At 42.3% G+C, this 21,776-nt stretch overlaps 1 protein-coding gene across 1 annotated transcript in view; it reads right to left on the reverse strand.

The window, feature by feature from the left end:
• Positions 1-21,452, reverse strand: part of CELSR2 (cadherin EGF LAG seven-pass G-type receptor 2) — a 107,390-nt gene extending 85,938 nt beyond the window's left edge. Inside the window, exon 1 of the mRNA XM_070941444.1 lies at positions 17,957-21,452. Coding sequence (XP_070797545.1) covers positions 17,957-21,452 — 3,496 coding nt within the window. The remainder of the gene's footprint in view (positions 1-17,956) is intronic.
• Between the last annotated feature and the right edge of the window lie 324 nt (positions 21,453-21,776).

Genomic DNA, 21,776 nt, shown 5'->3' on the forward strand with positions numbered 1-21,776 from the left:
ACAGCTAATATGACCCTACTTTGGGTCTGCGTGCTCATTCTGCAGACACCATTCATTCTGCAGGCACTCAAATAATTTCCTCACAGATGCTTTGTCCTATTATGCTCATTCCTGAGACTATAATATCTGGTCTGATACTCAATCCCTGAAATATGTGAAAACGGGCTTCTTATCCTGCAACAAACCCTAAGCATTTATCTCATCAAAGACCCTCATGGTGCTACAGTTAGTTTGTCTGCAAAAGTTACTTGGTTGCCTGCCTATGGGTCCGGTGTTTTGCTTAAAACCCCCCCCACAAGATTGCTCTCTGCTGAACTCTCTGCAGATGGAGACCCCGCTGCTGGGGAACAAAGGTGAATTTGAATTCTTCCCCACTACTATGTTACTCCTCCTTTCAGGGAAAGATTGCTGCTTCACTATCGCCTCAGCATCTCCATGGCAACAACTACTAACAAAGCATCTAGCAGAGCTGCACTTTTTCTCAGAGCCACAGAAAGCAAAAAAAAAAAAGACATCATGGCAATGTTGTACTCCAACACATCCCATGTCCCTGACAAAGAGAAGGCGCTCAGCTCAGAAACAGCAGGAGAACGGGAGGTCATTTGTCAACTGACACGGGAGCTCCATATGGGCCTGCGTGTTTAAGAAAAACATAGCCCTCTCGGAGCTCTCTCGTTCTCAAATTGGAAATCTTTGGAGAACCATGGGGAGACCGGTCAATCACACACTTCATCCCTAGATAGAATAGTGAATGATTTAACAGCTATGTCCCATCTGCACTCTTTGCCCCAAAAAAGAAATAATATGAGGATTGCAGAGAGATCCATGGCATATGAAACAGCTCAGGAGATCCAGGACTGTGCTTGCTGGAATTAGCAATAGCATTTAGACTTATATACCGCTTCTTAGTGCTTTACAGCCCTCTCTAAGCGGTTTACAGAGTCAGCATATTGACCCCAATAATCTGGATCCTCGTTTTACCAACCATCAGAAGGACAGAAGGTTGAGTCAACCATGAACTAGCAAGAATCGAACTGCGGCAGTCAGCAGAAGTAGCCTGCAATACTGCATTCTAACCACTGCACCACCATGGCTCTTATTAGCCCAACATCCTCCAAGATCACGGGAACTTGGTCTAAGTCTCTGATACCAGACCGTGCCTGAACAAATCCCTCTGCAGACACAAGCCAGCCTGTCTAGACGAGGAAAGGGTGGGATTGCTAGTGCTACCCAGACTGCCAGATCTGTTAACAAGGGGCGAGGAGAAGGAAAAAAGGGCTTAATCTCCTATTTGCTCAGACCCTCCTATTGAATAATGGCCATAATGAACTATATTGCCTTTGGAAGAACAAGGAAGGAACAAAGAAAAAGAAACAGGTAGCTGTTGGGTAGCTAGACCAACTTCTCTTTGTACTGAAAAAAAAAAAGCAGGTTAATGCAGTTGAATTTTGCTGTCAAGCAGGTTAGGTGAACTGCAGGTCCTTAGCTACCTGAAGAATAAAGTACCATATCAAATGTTTTAGCCATCTTAAGTAGAAAAATTCCACTCAGAATAAATTCAGAATACAAACATGATGTACTGCAATGCTTTTCCTGATTGTCATTGACCTCAAAACAAAACAGGTGTGGTGTAGTGGTTAAGGCATTAAACTAGAAACTTCCAGTCCTGTCTTGGGCAAAAAACCAACTAGGTTTTCTTTCTTTCAGACTTAGGAAGGAGACAATGGCAAACGGATGAGAAGAGAAACGTCTTCAAAGAAAAACCAGAAAGTTCAGTTGCCTCTTGAGTTGACATAAATGGGATAGAAGAGTTTGGATTCTCTTTTACTTTATAGGAAAGACAACGTTGATAGGTGTACTTTCTTCCAAATACCAAATTTTATGAAGTCTAGGGTGTTTTGGCAATGGCAAACCAAACTGCACGGATTTGTCCACGAAGTCTCCAAGAATCGGACATAATTTAATGGAAGGGGAAAACCCTCAAAATGGGATATCATGGAGATGATCCACACAACTAGTTTGCTGCACACAAGTATAAGCCATTGAAAATTTTTCAGGAATAAGAATGCACAATGCCATCTCTACTTATCTCCTGCCCTCTGTGAAGGCAACTCATCATTTTCCTGCTTTGCATCAAATATAGTACTTTGCAAGCAGCACTGGCTCAAGGGGTGCTGTCCAATTTGTCTCCTGCACCTCAATTCATTGTAGACAAAGAGAACATCAAGCCATCACTGTGGCTAATGTGAAGGAAGGGGATGAAATCCAGGAACATTTATTTAAGTCATTTTTGTATCTTGACAATTTTCACACAGGAGCTAGTGGCTACCATGTTTAATTCAAAAATTAAAGGGTTTTCCTGAGTTAAAATGAGATTTTTTTAAAAAAAAACAGATTGGATAATTACCAACCAAGGATGCTGTAGAACCAGATTTCCCACATGGATAGATGAATCATCCTTCTGTCTTTTAGAGTCCCTTAGCATTAAGACTCAAACAGAAACTATGCACATTTACTTAGATCCCTCCATCTTCACGGGGATTGTTCAAATGATTTCAATCTATCAGGTCACTGATGTTTCTTACTTCAACTGCACCTATAGAAATGTCACAGAAACTTCCGTATGGCATCCTCTAATTTTATCAGTTGACTGCAAGATTCCCTGATAGCAAGACATCTGCTAATTTTATTCTTTACTGTCTTCGGTTTTGTGCCTTTTGTGATTTGGGCTCAGCACAATGGTTGCAATGGTTGTGCTCCTTTCTCTATGACAAGCAGCAAAAAGGATGTGTGAAGGTCATTTATCAAATGTTATTTCCCAGCAAGTATCCAAACATTGGGCAAATGTGGGTCAAAGCAACCTAGTCAAATTCTATCCTACATAAGAATGGAAAATGAATGAGAATTATTTTCTATGTCTAAGTATTTCATTTCAAATTACAGGTAGTCCTCGAGTTGTTAAGTAACTTAATGTTAAGTCATTAAGTTAGTATCTGGTTGTTAAGTCAATCTGGCTTCCCCATTGACTTTGCTTATCAGAAGGTCGCAAAAGGAGATCACATGATCACCTTAAGGACGCTGTGAACATCATAAATATGAATCAATTGCCAAGTGTCTGAATTTTAATTATGTGACCACGGGGATACTGCAATGGTCCTGAGTATGAAAAACGGTCATAAGTCACTTTTTTCAGTGCCATTGTAACTTTGAACAGACTACTGGTACTTTAAAAGCGCAAGTAGTGTTTATGGGCATTGAAGCTCTTCAGATAAATATACTTTTGAAATACGTTTTTCATACTTCCATACCAGGGGTGTCAAACTGGATTTCTTTGAGGGCCAGATCAGCATTGTTGTTCTCCTCTGTGGGCCAGCAGGGAGATGGGATGGACGCCTCTAGCAGCACTCTGACGGCCAAAAACGGGCTGTGCAGGGGCCTTGTTTTTGGCCAGCAGACTGCTGCTGGAGGCTGGGGAGGCTGAAAATGGGCCCCCTGTGGCCCATTTTAGTGGGTAGAAGCACTGCGAACCAGTCCTTTGATATTTCTAGGCCGGCCTCACGGGCCAGATTTAAGCACCCCGTGGAATGGAACCGGTCCACAGGCCTTGAGTTTAACATCCCTGTTCTAGACTAACCATTATTTTTCGCTATCAGAAAAATAGCGAAGAAAATTTGCAAATGTCAGCCAAACGTTTGCATGCAGTATTTAAATATGCATCTAGAATATATAACTCCCTTCCTTTAATTAAACCAGGAGCATTAGGTTCTTTTTGTATAGAAAAGTGAATGGAAGTTGACACCGGAAACCTCTCTTTAGGCAGTGAAATATTCTCAGACTCTAGACAAGCTGGTGACTGGGCTCTTCTGAACAGAAAGGGCTATGAAAAGCTTCTTATTTGGACTGGGATCCATCATGAGCACAAATCTCTTCCGGGCTGCATAGTATTTCTGAACATTTTTCAGCTCTGAATTTTGGCTCTCACTCTGCTTCTGACTGAACTCTAACAGCTGCCAATACTTAGTCGTGATGCAGTATACTATTGCTTCCCTCATATGGATACAGATACAGATACAGATGATACAAAGAGAGGGAGGGAGGGAGAGAGGGAGGGAGGGAGAGGGAGGGAGAGAGAGAGAGAGAGAGAGAGAGAGAGAGAGAGAGAGAGAGAGAGAGAGAGAGAGAGAGAGTGTTTAGGCTTTATGAATCCTTTCCTTGTTCTCCATTAAGATCAGCAAACACTGTCCTCAGGAGTGCTATTCAAACAGCTAAAGGGCTCTCCAATCTGAAGATTGCATGCCTCAGATATTCCAGGTAGGAGGGGCTGATAATCTCTTCTCTCCAGGTGGGCACTTTTATGCACAGTATATTCTTGGCTGATTTGTTTGTGCCAGGTGAATAAATTACTGGAAAAAAAATAAGGGTTTTGAGTGGCAGGTGGTAGATGATTTAACACGAGACATCTTGTAGAGGTGAGGATATGTGGGAAGTTCAAGACTGAGGAACAGAACAGCTGCAACGTGAATTTGGGTGGCATCAGCACAGAATTATAAAGGGACACAATCATCTGCATGCCTGAAGCCAAACCTCCAACAGAAAAAATCTGCATGTGGTTTTCTAACCGTTATTCATTGTTTGGTGAAGGGCAATAGCTGCTATGGCAACGGCTGGAGCCCAGATTCCCTTATCAGGCAGTAAAGGAAAACCCACGCTTTTAGACTGAAGTCCAGACTAAAGCTGTGATTTGGAGGGAGATACAGCTCCCATCAAAACCTATAAATCATCTCACACCTCAAAAAAAACCAAGTTCCTCTTGGTTGCCTCTTTGGGCTTCCAATACCTCTTTTTTCCGGTTGAATTTCCACTGACAACTTACAGAAAACTTTATCTCCCTCAAATTTATGGACAGAGGGATCCTGCAAAGTGATCACAATGGGCAGACCTGAATAGTGAGTTACCAGCAATATTAAGACATCCTAACGTTTATAAATACCTATTCTCTATTTTCTTCCTAGCATTTTTTCTGCAAGGGTAGCATTCACTTTTTTTTTTTAATCAACCAAGTTTTGATCCATTTGGTTGTGACAAAAATTGACTGACTAACATGTCACCCAAGCCTGAATTCATGGCTGAGAGAAAAATAACTGGCCCAAAGTCACCCCACTAGCTATATCAGGACTAGAGCTCACAGTCTGCTGGTGCTTTAACCACTAGAACTAACTGGCTCTCTGCCTGTGCTCTATCACCTTTGTATGAATATGCTGCAGGCAGCATACATCATCTTTAATCCCAGAGTTTTAGTAACTTCATGGTAAACTTAGATCTTTCAACCAAATTCTATTTTGCAGTTAGGATCTAATTTCCTAAATTGTAATTGACTTTACTGATGAAATGCATTATATCGCCTAAATAATCCCTTTTCCTTCTCCTTAAATTATGAAGGTTGATGTTATTCAGAAATAATAGGTCGATGTAAAAAGTTTGGCAGATTTGCTCTACAACTGGGGGATAATTGAATTTTGAAGTCTTCATTTTTTTTCCATTGTGCATCTTTAGAATGCTGGTCTTCTACAATACCATACTACTAAGAAAATTATATATTATTAGCATTGTGCTGATAAATCAAAATGCAGGTACTGTCTTGTAACTGTCTAAAAAAACTACAGTATGGAAATAGGGGTGACAAACATTTAATTAAAAAAACCACTAGAAAAGTAAAACATGATGTTCAGCAAGAAAGAGGGTTGCAGAATTTTGCCCAGACAACCAGGAATTAGGAATCCAAATTTAAAAGGAGTCAGCAGATTCCATTAAGGTTGGTCCATAAATGTTTGATTTTGGACTGTGCAAGCATGAATGGCAACAGCAGCACTCATATGCAAGAAAACAAATTCTCTAAGTTATCCTTCTGAGTACCCTGTTTCCCCCCAAATAAGACATCCCCTGATAATAAGCCCAATTGGGCTTTTTGAGTGCATGGCAATAAGGCCAAGCGCTTATTTCAGGGTTCAAAAAAATATAAGACAGGGTCTTATGATACTAAGTCAAGTCAGGTAGGACTGGAAGCCAAACAGGGTAAGTTAAATATTAAATATTGTTGGTTAAATATTGTTGAACATAAATCTCTCTGGAGATTCTCAGTCATCCAGGTCATGGTTGTCCACAAAGGTGCTTTTTCAAGAGGCAACTGAACTTTCTGGTTTTTCTTTGAAGACGTTTTGTTTCTCTCATCCAAAGCACCTTTGGGTTGACATAAATAGCATATAAGAATTTGGATTCTCTTTTATTTTGTAGGAAAGACAATAGAAGACAATAGAAGTGGCAGAAACAGACTGACAAGTGAAATAGGAAGGAATGTTGATAGGCGTACTTTCTCCCAATTACCAAATTTTATGAAGTCTAGAATGTTTTATTTACTCAACTATACTTTTACAACAGAAGAAACCAAGCCTCAAATTCTGTTTGGTGGCAAAGACCCCCCAACCAAGATGAGACAGTTGGAAACCTACTTTTCTGAACTCCATGAAACTTCAGCTGGGATAGCCTGTCTGGACATGAGCTATCCCTGTCTCAGACTAAAGCACACTAATTCACTCTGATGCATAAAGCATAAAGTTGCAGATTAAAGGAAAAACAGTTCCTGTCTGAAGGACTGAACTTGTGAGGCTACAGACCAATGGACCAGACATCTCCAACTCTCAAGGCAAAGAAAAGAATGGCCAAAATTCTATTTATTCCAAAGGAAGCATAAAATGGGATTGAGTGTAAGAAGTCACTTGATCTGAAGCAGGGTCTTGAACCTTTTTTCTTGGGCAATGACATGGGCGTAAAATTAACACATCACAACCATCCCTCAAAGCCCAGCAACAAAAAGTTTTAAGGGGAAAATGTAATTTGGAGACTGAGGAATAAAGGGAGCAAGTTGGGAATACTGTTTAACCAAAGCCCTTCCAAATATATGCTCTACACATGCTCAGGATAGAGCAAAAGCCATTATATGTATCCTTATTATAATGGAGGCCAATCCCAAAGAAGTAAAGCCAGACCATCTGGGTCAACATAACAATATCAAAAGTCAGAACAGCTTTGCTAAAAATGGAAATGCTGTTGACATGGTACCAAATCAGGATACCGATTCACAACCTTACCACAATGACCCTGCCACTGTAGAAGTGGCAGAAACAGACTGACAAGTGGAATAGGAAGGAGAGAACTTAATGCAAAAGAACTGCAGGAATGTTTAAACAGATGCTGAACTCAGAATATATGTAATTGATGCAACCTGTTCTAAAGATTCAATATTGTTTGTTTGATAAATTGGTCCAAAGCAACGGATTAAACACATATCTCCATGGGATGAAGGGAACCAGACTACGTGTATGCTGAAATTATTAGTGCTGTGTTATGTTTATTCCTAAGGGACACGGTGGCTCAGTGGCTAAGATGCTGAACTTGTCGATTGAAACGTCAGCAGTTCAGCAGTTTGAATCCCTAGTGCCGCGTAACGGGGTGAGCTCGCATTACTTGTCCCAGTTTCTGCCAACCTAGCAGTTCAAAAGCATGTAAAAAATGCAAGTAGAAAAATAGGGACCACCTTTGGTGGGAAGGTAACAGCGTTCCATACACCTTTGGTGTTGAGTCATGCCGGCCACATGACCACGGAGATGTCAGAATCAGGAACGACTAGCACATATGTGCGAGGGGAACCTTTACCTTTACCTATGTCTATTCCTACAAAGATCAGAATCATGCAAGCATATCCTGTAATATTCTTTGGAAGCAAAAGTTGGACTTTAAAGAAGCAGGACAGGAAAAGTATTGATGCCTTTGAATTTTAGTGTTGGAGAAGATGGCCAAGATTATTGTGGGCAGCCAAGAAATCAAATCAATGGATCATCAAATAAATCAACTCAAGAGTTCTTACTAAAGGCAAAAATGATCAGGTTCAAATTATCCTACTTTGGATACATTAGGTGAACATCCAGCTCTCTGGAAAAGGCTCTAATGCTGGGAAAGGTGAAAGGAAAGAGGAAAAGAAAATAGTCAGCAGTGAGGTGGAATGGATTCAGTTGCAATGGCAATAGCAGCACCATTGGGAGACCTGAAATAACAGGTTAGGGATAGAGTGTTATGGGGGGTGGGAATCTGTCTATGTAGTTACTAGGAGTCAAAAACAACCTGATGATACATAATCAAGCAATCACCCAATCAGATTTTACTCTCATTCAGAGGAAAAGGGAGACATTTGCTATGGGAACAAGACTGTTGAAAAAAAGCTCCTTTATGTTCCTCATTTAACATTAGTCAAGTAAACTGCTCCACAGTAAGTGATAACTGAAATGTTCTTCTGCATGTAAATTATTTTGGAATGAGATCCATGAGAATGTCAATCTGGTAAGCACAATGCAAAAACAGAACACTACACCACCAGGGGTGGGCTTCAAAAATTTTAGCAAGGGGTTCTCTGCCCGGTTGCTGGGTGGGCGTGGCCATGATGGGCGTGGCCAAGTCAGCCTCCTGCACCACGGCTTTCCTCAAGCCTCCAGGAGGGCGAAAACGGCCTCCCCAGGCTCCAGAGGCCCTTTGGAGGCCTCCCGAACTTCCGGTAGACCCATTTTTCGCCCTCCCCGAACCTCCGTGCATTACCTGCATCCAAAATGGGCCGCGTGGGGACTCCTGGGAGGGGCGGGCTGAGGTGGGAGGGGCCAGCCATGAATGGGATTTGGGGGTTCTCTGAACTGCACAGAATCTTAGCTAGAGGTTCTCCCAAACCCCTCCAAACCCCCCGCAGCCCAACCCTGTACACCACCTCTTGAGCATACTCATGAACTTTGATTCAAAACTCTCCACTTCAGAGACGCAAACTATTGCTCAGATATTGACTAATGGTAATTTCTTTTCATTCTTGTCACATTACAGTGCCGTACTCATATTCGAGGAAATTACAGATCAGTTTAGGGCACAATCTTATTTACAACCAGTGCAACTTAGAAACATTTTGAACACTGCTATCAGAATGTATGGATTTAAAAAAATACATATAGTCCTCGACTTACGATCACAATTGAGCCCAAAATTTCTGTTGCTAAATGAGACAGTTGTTAAGTGAGTTTTGGCCCATTTTATGACTTTTCGTTTCACAGTTGTTAAGTGAACCAAGGCAGTTGTTAAACTAGTAACTGATTCTTAAGTGAATCTGACTTCCCCATTGACTCTGCTTGTCAGGTCATAAAAGCATGACTTTGGGACACAGCAATAGTCATAAGTATGAACCAGTTGGCAAGCAGTCAAATTTTGATCACATGACCATAGAGATGCTAACAGTCATAAGTGTGAAAAACGGCCATAAGTAACTTTTTTCAGTGCCATTGTAACTTCAAATGGTCACTAAACGAATTGTTGTAATTCGAGGATTACCTGTAATGAAGTTATTTTCACAAGACATTCCAATACACTTGCATAGAAAATATTGTTCAGTTATAAAAGGAATTCCATTTTCCATATTCCAATTTTTGATGGTTTATATTTCTTCAGCAGATATTGCTGGCAGAGATCTGCTCCTTTCAATTTTTATTATCTGCTATCTCACTACTAGAATCTATGAAATAGGAACTGGGTAATTTATTTGCTTTGCATCCTACAATCTTCCACATCATAAATCAATTCATTCCCAATACTAAAATTATATCATAGCCAGAAGATAACTGATTAGCCATTCCTCCATAGTCATTCCTCCAATTTAGAGGTGGTATTATAGTTATAAAGGTGGAACCGATGGTTTAAATAAATTATCTAGGCCAACTTGGACTTGGATTGAAGGATTCTAGCAGTTGCCAAGCCTGCTCTTATATTTTCACATGCTAATCTCAATCCTAACACCCTTTAATTTATAGAAAATCCTATTTCATGGTTCAAAATACCTGAACAGCTACAACTGTAAACCAATTCAATCTAAGAAAGCAGAAAATCATTGGGCCAAGATTATAGGGACTGGCAAAAAAATGACATGGAAAAAAGTCTAATAGGATAGCATATAAAAAGGATTAGTAAGAAGCAAAATGCGGGAGAAAAAACCCCTATAACTGACACCAAAAAGAAACCTCTACTGAATGGTCTACATCAGACTTACATCAACCCTAACTCTGGTCCGCGGGGCCGGTCTGGAAATATCAAAGAACTAGCCTGCAGTGCAGTGCCTCTGCTGGCCAAAATGGGCCATGTGTGGCCCCCACACGGACTGTTTTCGGCCTCCCTGACCTTCTGCAGCACTCTGCCAGCCAAAAACGGGCCTTGCAGAAGCCTCTGCATGGCCCGTTTTTGGCCGGCAGAGTGCTGCTAGAAGCTGGGGAGGCCAAAAATGCGGTGAGGGGAGCACCTCATGCAAAAATGAGGTGCAGGGAGGCCATTCAGGCCGAAAACAGGGCAGAGGGGGCTGTGCGCGCCCCCCTCACCCCATTTTGGCTGGCAGGATGCTGTAGGAGGTTCCATCCTGTTTCCCCCCTTACCCCCCGTTCTCCCCACCACCACCACCACCAGCAGCCAGTGGAAAATTACAATGTTGATCCATCCCTTGAAGAAATACAGTTTGACACCCCTGGTCTACATCATATTCAGGCTGGATACATTCTAGCAATCTGAAACATGTTTTTTTTCCCCCCCTAGTGATATCAACAATAATTCATGAAAAGTTTCTACCTAGCCTTTCATCCAGAATAGCTTTTAATTATTTTTATTGCTATTATATTTAAATAATGGGGGGGAAAGAAAAAAGAACAAAATTATTATGCAAATACATAGATTCCACCCATGTATTATTAGGATTGCAGGCAGCAATCCTAATAATGTAGAGAGTGCTAAAATGAAGAAACCTGACATAGAATGGTAAAACCAGCTACTGGCTGTATTGGGATATAATAAATAAACTATAGGTTAATACTGCAAGTCAAAACTGCAACAAACCTCTAATACACATGCTGCCTTCATTCTCTTTTATAGTAACTGAAGTCTCTACACACATAAAATGTGACTGATTTTATCTATAATATGCTTAAACCCGGCAATTTCAGAATATAATTTATGAGTCTAGCTGATACTTTGTCACTATCAAAATTCATATTGACCATAATGTTTGTTTCCGATCACATGGTATATTGCAGTTAATATATACTGTAAACTTCTGATTTTTGAAATACAGAGTGAACGGTGACTGTGTGAATCCATGGTTCACTGCAGCAAGCTAAATTATGGTCCAAACAGACACAATTGTAATCTACTGTATGTGATAAAACTGTTCTAACAGAGAAAAGATCCTCTTGTATTCTCAGTGTTACCTTAATAACAGCAGTACGATTTTAAAAGAATTATTTTGTTATACAGGTGAGTCATTTTGCACTATAGTATCCAATTTAGTGCGTTATACTAACTTGCCCATCATTTTCTGAGCAAAAATCATTAATATTGGCTCCATGCTCCTTTGGAGGAAAAAAATAGGATTGTTCATGCTGGTTTTATGAAAGCTAACTTTTATGTCATAATGTTCAGCTAAAATACTATTTTAAAAATTCTTTTATGTAATTTGAACATTCTGGATCTGTTATGTTTACTTAGATCTTAAAAATTATAACTCTGATCTTATGGCAACGTATTTTCAAATGGTCTCCAACTCAATACTGTATACTCAAACATTTTCAACTAATTAAATTCATTCCTTTCTGAATTATGGATATGGCCTTGATATATTTTCTCCCTACAGCTTATTTTTCCATTAGATGCCTTCCTATCAGCCAAGCACAGTCAGTGGCAGCAAGTTTTGAGACATGGAAGCCAAACTCTCTGGAAACCACTGAGAGGCCCACATCCCTCTATTGCAGTGTTGGCGAACCTTTTCAGTACTGAGTGCTGAAATGGGAGCGTCTGCTGGAAGAGCAGCCGCCTGGTGCGCATGCATGTGCCGGGAAGATGATCTTCCGGTTTCTGGCACAGACATGCGCACCAGCCACCGGGTCTTCTGGTTTCTGGCACCATGCACGTGCGAAAACTAGCTGCCTGGTGCACATGCGCATGCCAGAAACCAGAAGATTAGCTGCCCGGTGTGCATGCGCGTGCTGGGAAGATGATCTTCAGGTTTCCGGCATGCACACACACACCGGTCACCTGAAATTCCAGTTTCTGGCATGCGTGCACATGCGAAGACCAGCTGGCCGGTGCGCCGCAACCCGGAAGAGCAAGAGGGGACGGCCCGCGTGCCCGGAGAGATGTCTCTGCGTGCTACTTCCAGCACACGTGCCATAGGTTCACTATCATGGCTCTATTGCAACAAGATCCAAGTACATGAAGTCACCACTCATCAAATTTACATCTCCTTCTATTTCTTCTTCTTCCTCCTCTATTATCTTTGTATTTTCTAGCATCTTTTTTATCTGGTCCAGAACGCGGCCGCGCAGGGGATTATGGGAGCGACGGGGCGCTCCCATGTGACACCTCTCCTGCGTGAGCTGCACTGGCTCCCGGTGGTCTTCCGGGTGCGCTTCAAGGTGTTGGTGACCACCTTTAAAGCGCTCCATGGCTTAGGGCCGGGGTATTTATGAGACCGCCTTCTGCCACCAATAGCCTCCCACCGGCCAGTACGCTCGCACAGAGTGGGCCTCCTCAGGGTGCCGTCCGCCAGACAATGTCGGCTGGCGACCCCCAGGGGGAGAGCCTTCTCTGTGGCGGCGCCCACCCTCTGAAACAACCTCCCCCCAGAGATACGTACAATAACTGACCTCCGGATTTTTCGTCGGGCCCTAAAAACTTATTTATTTCAACTAGCTGGGCTGGCTTGAGTTAAATTTTAAACTGATTTTGAATTGGGTTGTTTTTAAATTACGGCCAAAAATATTTAATCATTTTAAACTGCTTTTAAATTTTGTATGTTCTGTTTTTTACTCTGGCTGTTCACCGCCCTGAGTCCTATTGGAGAAGGGCGGTATAGAAATGGAAACAAATAAATAAATAAATAAATCTGCCATATGTAGATACTGCAGTTGGGCTCAACATCATCATATCGGTGCAACAAACCATAATTAGAAAATGGTACATATTATATGTACATATTTATATTAAATAATTTATAATTTATTTATATTAAAATAGAATATTATATAGTGTGGGAGAAATGGTACAAATGACTAGATGAGAGAGATAAAAGGCAAGGGAAGATCAAATAAGGAAGATATAGGAGTAGAAATGTAACAACACATAAGAGGAAACAGAAAAAATGCAGTTTATAGAAATGAAATTGTGTACACTGTTATTTATATGTATATATGTAAATAAATCAATATTAGACTTGTATGTATAAAGGATACATTGAAATAAAGGAGAAAAAAATGAATAAATAAGAAATGTTTAACCTTTGCGAAACTATTGTTTAAGGAGGTTTTTTTTTGTTTTTTTGAAAAAAATGTTTAATAAAAATTATTTTAAAAAAAGAAAGAAAAGAAAATGGTACAATGGAAAACTTATTACAGGTACTTCTCAACTTACGACCGCAATTGAGCCCCAGAGTTCTGTTGCTAAGCGAGACCTTTGTTAAGTGAATTTTGCCCCATTTTACGACCTTTCCTGCCACCGTTGTTAAGTGAATCACTGTACTTGTTAAGTCACACGGTTGTTAAGTGAATCTGGCTTCCCCATTGACTCTGCTGGTCAGAAAGTTGCAAAAGGAAACCACGTGCCCCCGGGACACTGCAACCGTCATAAATATGAATCAGTTGCCAAGCATCCAAACGTAAATCACATGACCATGGGGACCATGAGGCACTTGTTTCAGTGCCATTGTAACTTCAAACAGTCACTAAATGAACTGTTATAAGTAGAGGACTACCTGCATTTGGATGCTTCTTTAGGAATTACCAATCTATTATCTGGCAATATAGCTGGGTATTCTTGATTTATTACTATGGCAGAAGAATCAAAGAAAATCCATTCTCTGCTGCAAGTAACCGGCCCCAGAGTGCCAGCTGCATTAATTTCTAATAATGCCAGGGGCTTCCATCAGAGGCAGCAATATCATTCAGCAAGGCTCTGAAGGCAGCCAGGAGCCATGGATATTATCAGTCCTCTAATCTAGCCACTGTGCAGTATTCCCCAGTCCCTGTTCGCCTATCCCCACCAAGCAGGTGCGATCTTTAGCTACCATGCTGAGAGTTTAATTGCTGAAACCCAGGGACAGCTGCTCTTACGCATCTCCAAATTTGTTTCCAGCAAGCAGGTCTATCATCATCTATGCTATGGACGGTGATATTAATGGGGGTTGAGGGGTGGATATGCAATGATGCTCCTGGGACAAAGAATTTCATTCCCCCCAACATATATTTAAATCTCTCTCCTTTGTTCTTCTGCAACATTTGGGATAATCTAGAAAGCCTGACTGTTATTCTTACAAACAGGCAGGAAGAAAAAATATATCTTTCCTTTTAGGAAGGTATAGGCTGAAATCACTGTATCCTGCATTTTCTAGCCTTGGTTGTACTTATTTGGTGTGAACACTCCTTTAAGAGCCACAGATAATATTTCAATCTCAATAGCTTCACAACAATAATATATCAACATCAATGTTCCTGAAAAGAGGTTGATAATCCAACAGATCTCAAGGATATCAGGTTGACAAATTTTGGTCTATATCTGGAGATGTAGTACTATGCTCGCTTGAAATAGGATTTTTTAAAATAATAATAATAATAATAATAATAATAATAATAATAATAATAATAATAATAATAATACTGTTTGGGATTTTATTTAGAAAAATACGCTGTATGTTGGAGCTAAAGAAGGAGATACATACTGCAAAATATATTATAAACTAGGAGCAAGAAAATAAGATGCAAAATTAATAATCCTTTAATTATAAAGCTTGCAGAAAATTTAGTTATGTAAGAAAAATTTGATAGACACAAATTAAATTGAAAGCATGTAATTTCTTTTATCAAACAAAAGCAGAGCAAATGTCAATATATAGAACCTGCAGGAAAACATATTCTCCAATGTAGGACGATGTTGGCGTTAATAATAATTAAGCAGTAAAGTTTTTTTTCATTAAAAAGAAGTATATAATGGCTCAATAATAGCCTTCAAATGGTAAGGTAAAACAGGTCTATTGAAACTACAATTCTTGACACATCTGCAATCAATCCACACACATGAACATGTATTTCAGTGGCAAAGCCTGTCAAATTTGCCATTGGCATTTGGTTCACTTCAAACTGAGTTTGCTCCAACTATCCATCATTATTGCTCCCTGGAGGTAGATACCAGCAGCATCACATGCAAAATTTGGACCATAAATGTGGCTCCATAATTCCTACCAGAAATCTGGTAGAACAGGTGTGACCACAACGACCCAAGAAAGAAATAGACAAGTAATGACTAGTAAAAATTATTGCTGAAGGAAAATAATTTTGAGAGCTGGTCTGGGTAGACACCGTCTAAGACCATAGGGAAAATAAACATTGCCAAATTCACAGTCCTAACCAGAACTAACTCAGTAATGGATCATATGCAGTTAAAACATCATGCAATAACTCATCTGACTTTGTATAGAGGTAATTGCCACCTGGAGATGCTATAGAAGTAGAGACTTAAATGTTTTGTAGTTGTAACCTATTCTCTTCTGAAGAACCTGGGGCAGAGCCTTTTCTTCCAGATAAGTTTAATAATGTAGGCCACCAAGCTTCTTCTAGGGAAAGGTGAATTATGTCTTGCACCAAATGGGAGATGCTACATAAGTGAGTTGTAAGATTTGAGGATAATCGTTTCAGCAGTGGAGATGGAATGAGCAACAGACACCACTATAGGATTTATCCAGTCTAACCAAATGTGCTGTCTCCTTGCACTTGCATCATCAATACTAATTCTTCATTCATATTCCAATCATTTGGAATGGGCACAATTGGTACCATCTTAGCCAAGGGCTATTCTAGTATAAGCCCTGTCTACTTCCAGATCTGATTTTTACAGTTCAAGGACTTGCAAGAAACTAACTATTTCCTACACATCCCAAGCAGGATACTAGAAAATTAAATGGGAAGAAGCCCCAATTGCCAGAGCCACCTGAAGTACACAGGGTTCACTGATGCCGGAAAGAGCTTGCCAACGATGATGGTTGTAGGGAGGTTTTTGAGCAAAAAGCCTTAGCAAAATAAAGTCTTAGCACCCAGAAACTAATCAGAAGGCCTGAAATGCCATGTCTTTAATCATCTAAGCCCTGGCCAAAACTGTTCTTAAAGAATTAATCCAGCCATATTTATTCCCACTAGATCCAACTATACATAGAGGACATAACACCAGGAAAGTCTATTTTAGCTAAACTATTCTATAGACAACATCTATCCTATCCTATTAATAGGATTAGGAACTCCAGGTCTTTGGCAGCAAAGACATCTAGAAAGCTCTAAAACTTTCCTGACCTCCCATGGTTATCTGGATTTTCGTAGCCCAGATCTGGTAGCCCTCAATAAGCTGACCTTTCTCTTTTTGACAAGTTACGCGGTGTTACATTTTTGTCGTGCATAATCAAACATATAAATATTCCTGTCATTGAAGAACTTTGTCATTTGAACATTTACTATTTTAAGATTTAATCACTGGCCCTTTCTGCACGCTCTTGACACCAACAGCAGCTTCCTTTACTTTTAGCTATATGTTACTTATAAGTATCTATCTGTTGATGCTTGCAGCCCTGCAGCCCTTGGAAAGCTCTGAATTGGGATAGTGACATTTAATTTAAGTTAATTGCTAGGCATTAGGCACCCTAATAAAGAGGCAATGTAAGAAAAGAAGAGCATGTGGCTAATTAAAGGGGTTGTATCTTCAGCTCCCCTGACACATTTCTTCCACAGTATGCCAACCTGTGGCACAAATTTAGCAGAAGAGCAGCTTATTTGTCTGCTCAAATAAAAATAGTCTTGAGGCAATGTAAAGACCAGCAAACTTTCAATGGCATAAATTTACATCGTCAAGATTTTTATGGGAACCCCAAGTGGCAAATACAGACAAACTATCCAAATTGCTTCATATGATAACCAAATCTCTTCGTGACAACTGCACCAAATTCTTTTCTTTCCCTGCTTTCTAAGCGCTGACAGAAGAACATCAATTCCTACTTAGAAATATTCACAAAATTCATTCTCCTGGCATCTCATGCAATCTGTCCTGGCTGCTAAAAAGCCATTTTGATGCCTTCACATCATCATTCAGTCTAGTCATATATGAGACAAGTCAATCTTATTTAGGATTAATTTTGAGTGATTGACTGATTTCAACAGAAAAAAGAGAAGGAGGAGATATTTTTCTGGAAAACTGGCAACATAGAGAGAAGGAACTATTTTAGAATGAAGACTATGACAGTAAACTGGGGTAATGCAAGATTAATTGTTTGCATATTTTTCAATCTCCACCAATTCTACAATGTCTCTATCTAAAGAACCAAAAATGAGAGACTGGCAGCTGAATTTCTAAAAGGTGTCATCCATCCATTTGCATAACACCTATAAACTTAATCAAAGATTAGGGATCAGGCTCAGTAATTTGTTTTCCATATGTGATTTTGTTTCCTTTCTTAATTGCTATAATAATTTTAGCTATAGCTTCTCAATTGGGCAATGAGGAAAACTTGAAGAAATAGAAATTGGATAAAATAGCTTCATTACTTCCTTCTGGTCTCTACAATTATGTTCACATTGCTAAACCACAATTTTTTAAAAATCTGTTATTTTGTTAGCCAAGCCACACTTAGCTGGATTCACACATCACATAAGCTATAAACTATAACTACAGCTGATATACCAGAATGGATATAACCATGACTTATAGTGATATAAACCAAATTTTATTATAGCCTAGTAGTATATGTGATCCCAGTCCATTAGCTGATACAAATTCAGACTAATACCTCCCACACCAAAACACACCTTACCTGTTACAGAAATTCTCATGGTTGCCTCCAAAGGTCTATTGTTATCCAGGGCCCTGCTCAAACGTAGTTCTCCAGTACTGTGGTTCAAGAGAACAAGTTTCAATTCATTGCCTTGCTCAAAACTGTATGTAAGACTATCAGAAACATCAGGATCATAAGCTGGGATCCTGCCAATCACTCCAGTGGGGAAACTGCTGGACTTGTTGGTGATGTAGTTATTGAATATGATCTCAAAGTTCTTCAAGACTGGGACATTGTCATTCCTATCCAGTAAACGAACATGCACAGTAGCCCGGCTTACCAGTGGAGCTGAAGTAGCTTGGACTACTATGACATACTCAGACTTGGTCTCATAATCCAAATCCATCAATGCTGTCAACTCTCCTGAGAAGATATCAAGTTGGAAGACCTCCGGAATATTACCTTCCACTATCTGATACATAATTTGAGCATTGGTACCCTCATCTGGATCACTGGCAGTGATTCGGGACACCACTAAGCCTATTGGACTATTTTCTTCCACAAAGATGTCAAACTCATCATGTTCAAAGACAGGGGGGTTGTCATTGACATCAAGAATAGTGATATGGACATCAATTGGAGTCCTCATGGCCGGTACTCCTTTATCAACTGCATATGCTCTAAGCTCATAGAGTGGAACATTTTCCCTGTCAAGTCTACGCAACGTCCTAACAATACCAGAGGTGGTTTCAATTATGAAGTCTCCATCACCATCATCTCCACCCTGAAAGGTATAGAACACTCTCCCATTCATCCCAGAATCTCTATCTGTAGCAGAAACCTGTAGGACACTTGTGAAACCAGGTACATCCTCATAGACAGATCCTTGGTAATTATCCCTTAAAAACTGAGGTGCATTGTCATTTACATCATTAACTAGTATTTCTAGATAGGTGGTATCTGATTTCTGTGGGATGCCATTGTCACGAGCTGTAATTGCCAAAGTATAGGATACTTGGTCTTCATAATCCAATTCCATCTGAGTTGTCACAGCACCAGTATCTATATCAATTTTGAACTGAGGAATACTGTCCTCCATGAAATAAGTGATGCGAGCATTCTCCCCTGTATCTTCATCCGTAGCACTGATAATAACTACAGTGGTACCCACTGGACTGTCCTCATTGATGTTAACAGTGTAATGGGAGCTCTGGAACACCGGCCGATGTGTATTAGCATCAGTTACATTAACAAAGACCTGAGCTGTGTCAAACCGAGTGCCATCAGAAGCTGTGATTGTAAGAAGGTACTGCCGCTCTAATTTATAATCCAAGGGTAGGGCCAGAGTGATGAGACCACCACCACTCTGGCTGGTGATGGAGAAGCGATTGCGAGTATTCCCATTCGTGATCTGGTAGGTGATGACACTGTTGACATCCCGATCAATGGCTGAGACAATAAGAACACTGGTGCCCACCGCTGCATCTTCATTGAGACGCATGGTATATTCCCTTTGCGTGAATTCAGGATTGTTATCGTTGACATCCAGAACAGTAATACTAACACTTGCTGAAGAAGTCATTGGAGGGTTACCATGATCTCTGGCCTCAACCCCAAATTTATAGAAGTCCACAGCTTCACGATCCAAACCAGAAGCCACTACAATCCAGCCTGTGTTGTTATTGATAGTAAAAGGGAAACCGGGACTCATATCAACCAGAGCATATTCAAGTCGGGCATTCTCCCCAGAATCTGCATCAATGGCTTGGATGTGAATAACAGAATAGCCCACAGGTACATTTTCCAACACCGTGGACTGGAAAGGGGTGCTAACAAAGATAGGGGCATTGTCATTCACATCCAGTACCTGGATGGTCACCAGCCCACTGATGTTGGAAAGGGGCGGCCTTCCTCCATCTTGGGCCCTAATGCGAAGAGTGTATTCCTTATTCATCTCATAATCAAGCTGGCTGACTACATCAATATTACCTATTTGGGCATCTATGTAAAATTGTCCCCGAGTGTTGCCACTCATTATGCTATAATGCACCATAGCATTGCTGCCTTTGTCCCTGTCTGTGGCATTTACCTGCAGGATGTGGGTGTTTGAAGCAACATTCTCGGGTACCTGTACAACATAACGTTTCTCACTGAACTGCGGTGAGTTGTCATTGTCATCCTCCACTGTAATATGAATTGTGGCCGTGCTGCTGCGTGCTCCTGGGTCTCGGCCCTGGTCATTGGCCTCCACTATCAGCTGATAGGATTCCACAGCTTCTCTGTCCACAAGGCCATTGGTGCGGATGACTCCAGACTTGGGGTCAATCTCAAAGATCCTGTTGACCCCATTCCCGTTCAAGATGCGGTACAGGATGTTGGCATTGGGGCTTGCATCGCCATCGGTTGCTCTCACCGTCAACACTTCGTAGCCGACCTCAAGGTTCTCCCGCATGCTCTCCTTATACTCCTGCTGCTCAAACACAGGATCGTGATCGTTGGTGTCACTGACAGTGATTGTGAGTGTGGCCAGCGCTGTGCGACGCGGTATGCCGTGGTCTGTCGCCGTCACCCGGAACACATGGGTGCTTTTGGTTTCTCGATCCAGCTCTTCAGCTGTGGTCACGGCTCCTGTCTGGGGATCAATGGCAAAGAAGCTGTTGGAGCGGCTGTCAAAGAGGGCATCCATGGAGTAGTCCAATCGGCCCGCGTCCCCCTCATCAGGGTCCATGGCCCTCAGCAAGATCACAGGTGTGCCTGCTGGTCTGTTCTCCGGCACTGATACTTGGTAGGTGGGCATCTGGAACTGGGGGCCGGTGTTCACATCCCGCTTCCTTCTGCTACCCCCTTCTCCTTGGCAACCGCACCCCTCCGAGGGCCACAGCTTCTCCATCTCCTGCTGCGAAGAGCCCACAGCCAGGAGCCAGTGGACTGAGATCTCCTTCTTCTCATCGCAGAGTTGGCACGACAGCCCCAACCGTAATGGGCGTCCCGGCCGGAGACACAGGGTTCGTGTGGGCAGAATCAGTTCTCCCCGGGGATGCAACGGCCCACGCTTGTCTCTAACGTCGCCTTCGCCGCCGCCTCGCACCGCGCACCTTAGCTGGCAGCCGCCCCGCGAGCTAGCGGGCGGCAAAGGAATGTGGGTGCCCGGTTCCAAGCACAGAGTCCGGCTTCGCCCTCTGCGGAATCGGCCGGCCGGAACCGGGGCCAAGAGAAGGTGGCTTAACAGCAACAGCTCTCCATCCTCGCCCGCCGCCGCCGCCGCCGCCGAAGCAACATCGCACGGCGGCCCCAGCAGGTGCGCCCAGAGGCCGCGGGCCGGACGCGAAACCCGGCAAAGCCACAGCGGCGGCGGCTCGGCGCAAGCGGCCGGTTCGCTCGGTGGTGACAGCGGCCGCTCAGGCAGCCGAGGGTCCCTGAAGGGGGCGCAGAGAGGGGGCGGTTCGGGGCCGTCGGCGCGGGAACGGGGGATCCCCAGCGCCAGCAGTAGCAGCACAGCCCGGCCGGGGGCGCCGCCGCCGCCGCCGCCGCCCATCTCCCACCGCCCGCAGTCCGGTTTTCGTTTTGTCCGTCCAGCGATCAGCAATTGCGCTTCATGCCAAATGGGAGATCCGGGCCGACGGGCTCCCCCCGCCGGGTTCTCCCGATGAGCCCGAGCAGGTCCGCCGCCGCCGCCGCCTGCTCTCTCCCGCCGCAGCCAGCTAAGGTCTAGCCGCCTGCCAAGCAAGCCCGGCTCGCCTCCGCTGCGGCAGCAGCTCTGCGAGGCTCATTTCCATAGACCTGCGGCTCTTAAAGGAGCCGCGTCAGCCTCGCTGCTGAAAAAAAAAAAAAAAAAAAAAAAAAAACTGGCGCGCGGTGG

This window comes from Pituophis catenifer, unplaced genomic scaffold (genome assembly GCF_029215685.1).
Source record: "Pituophis catenifer annectens isolate HBS135680 unplaced genomic scaffold, rPitCat1.0.hap2 SCAF_3, whole genome shotgun sequence".
Lineage (NCBI taxonomy): Eukaryota > Metazoa > Chordata > Lepidosauria > Squamata > Colubridae > Pituophis > Pituophis catenifer.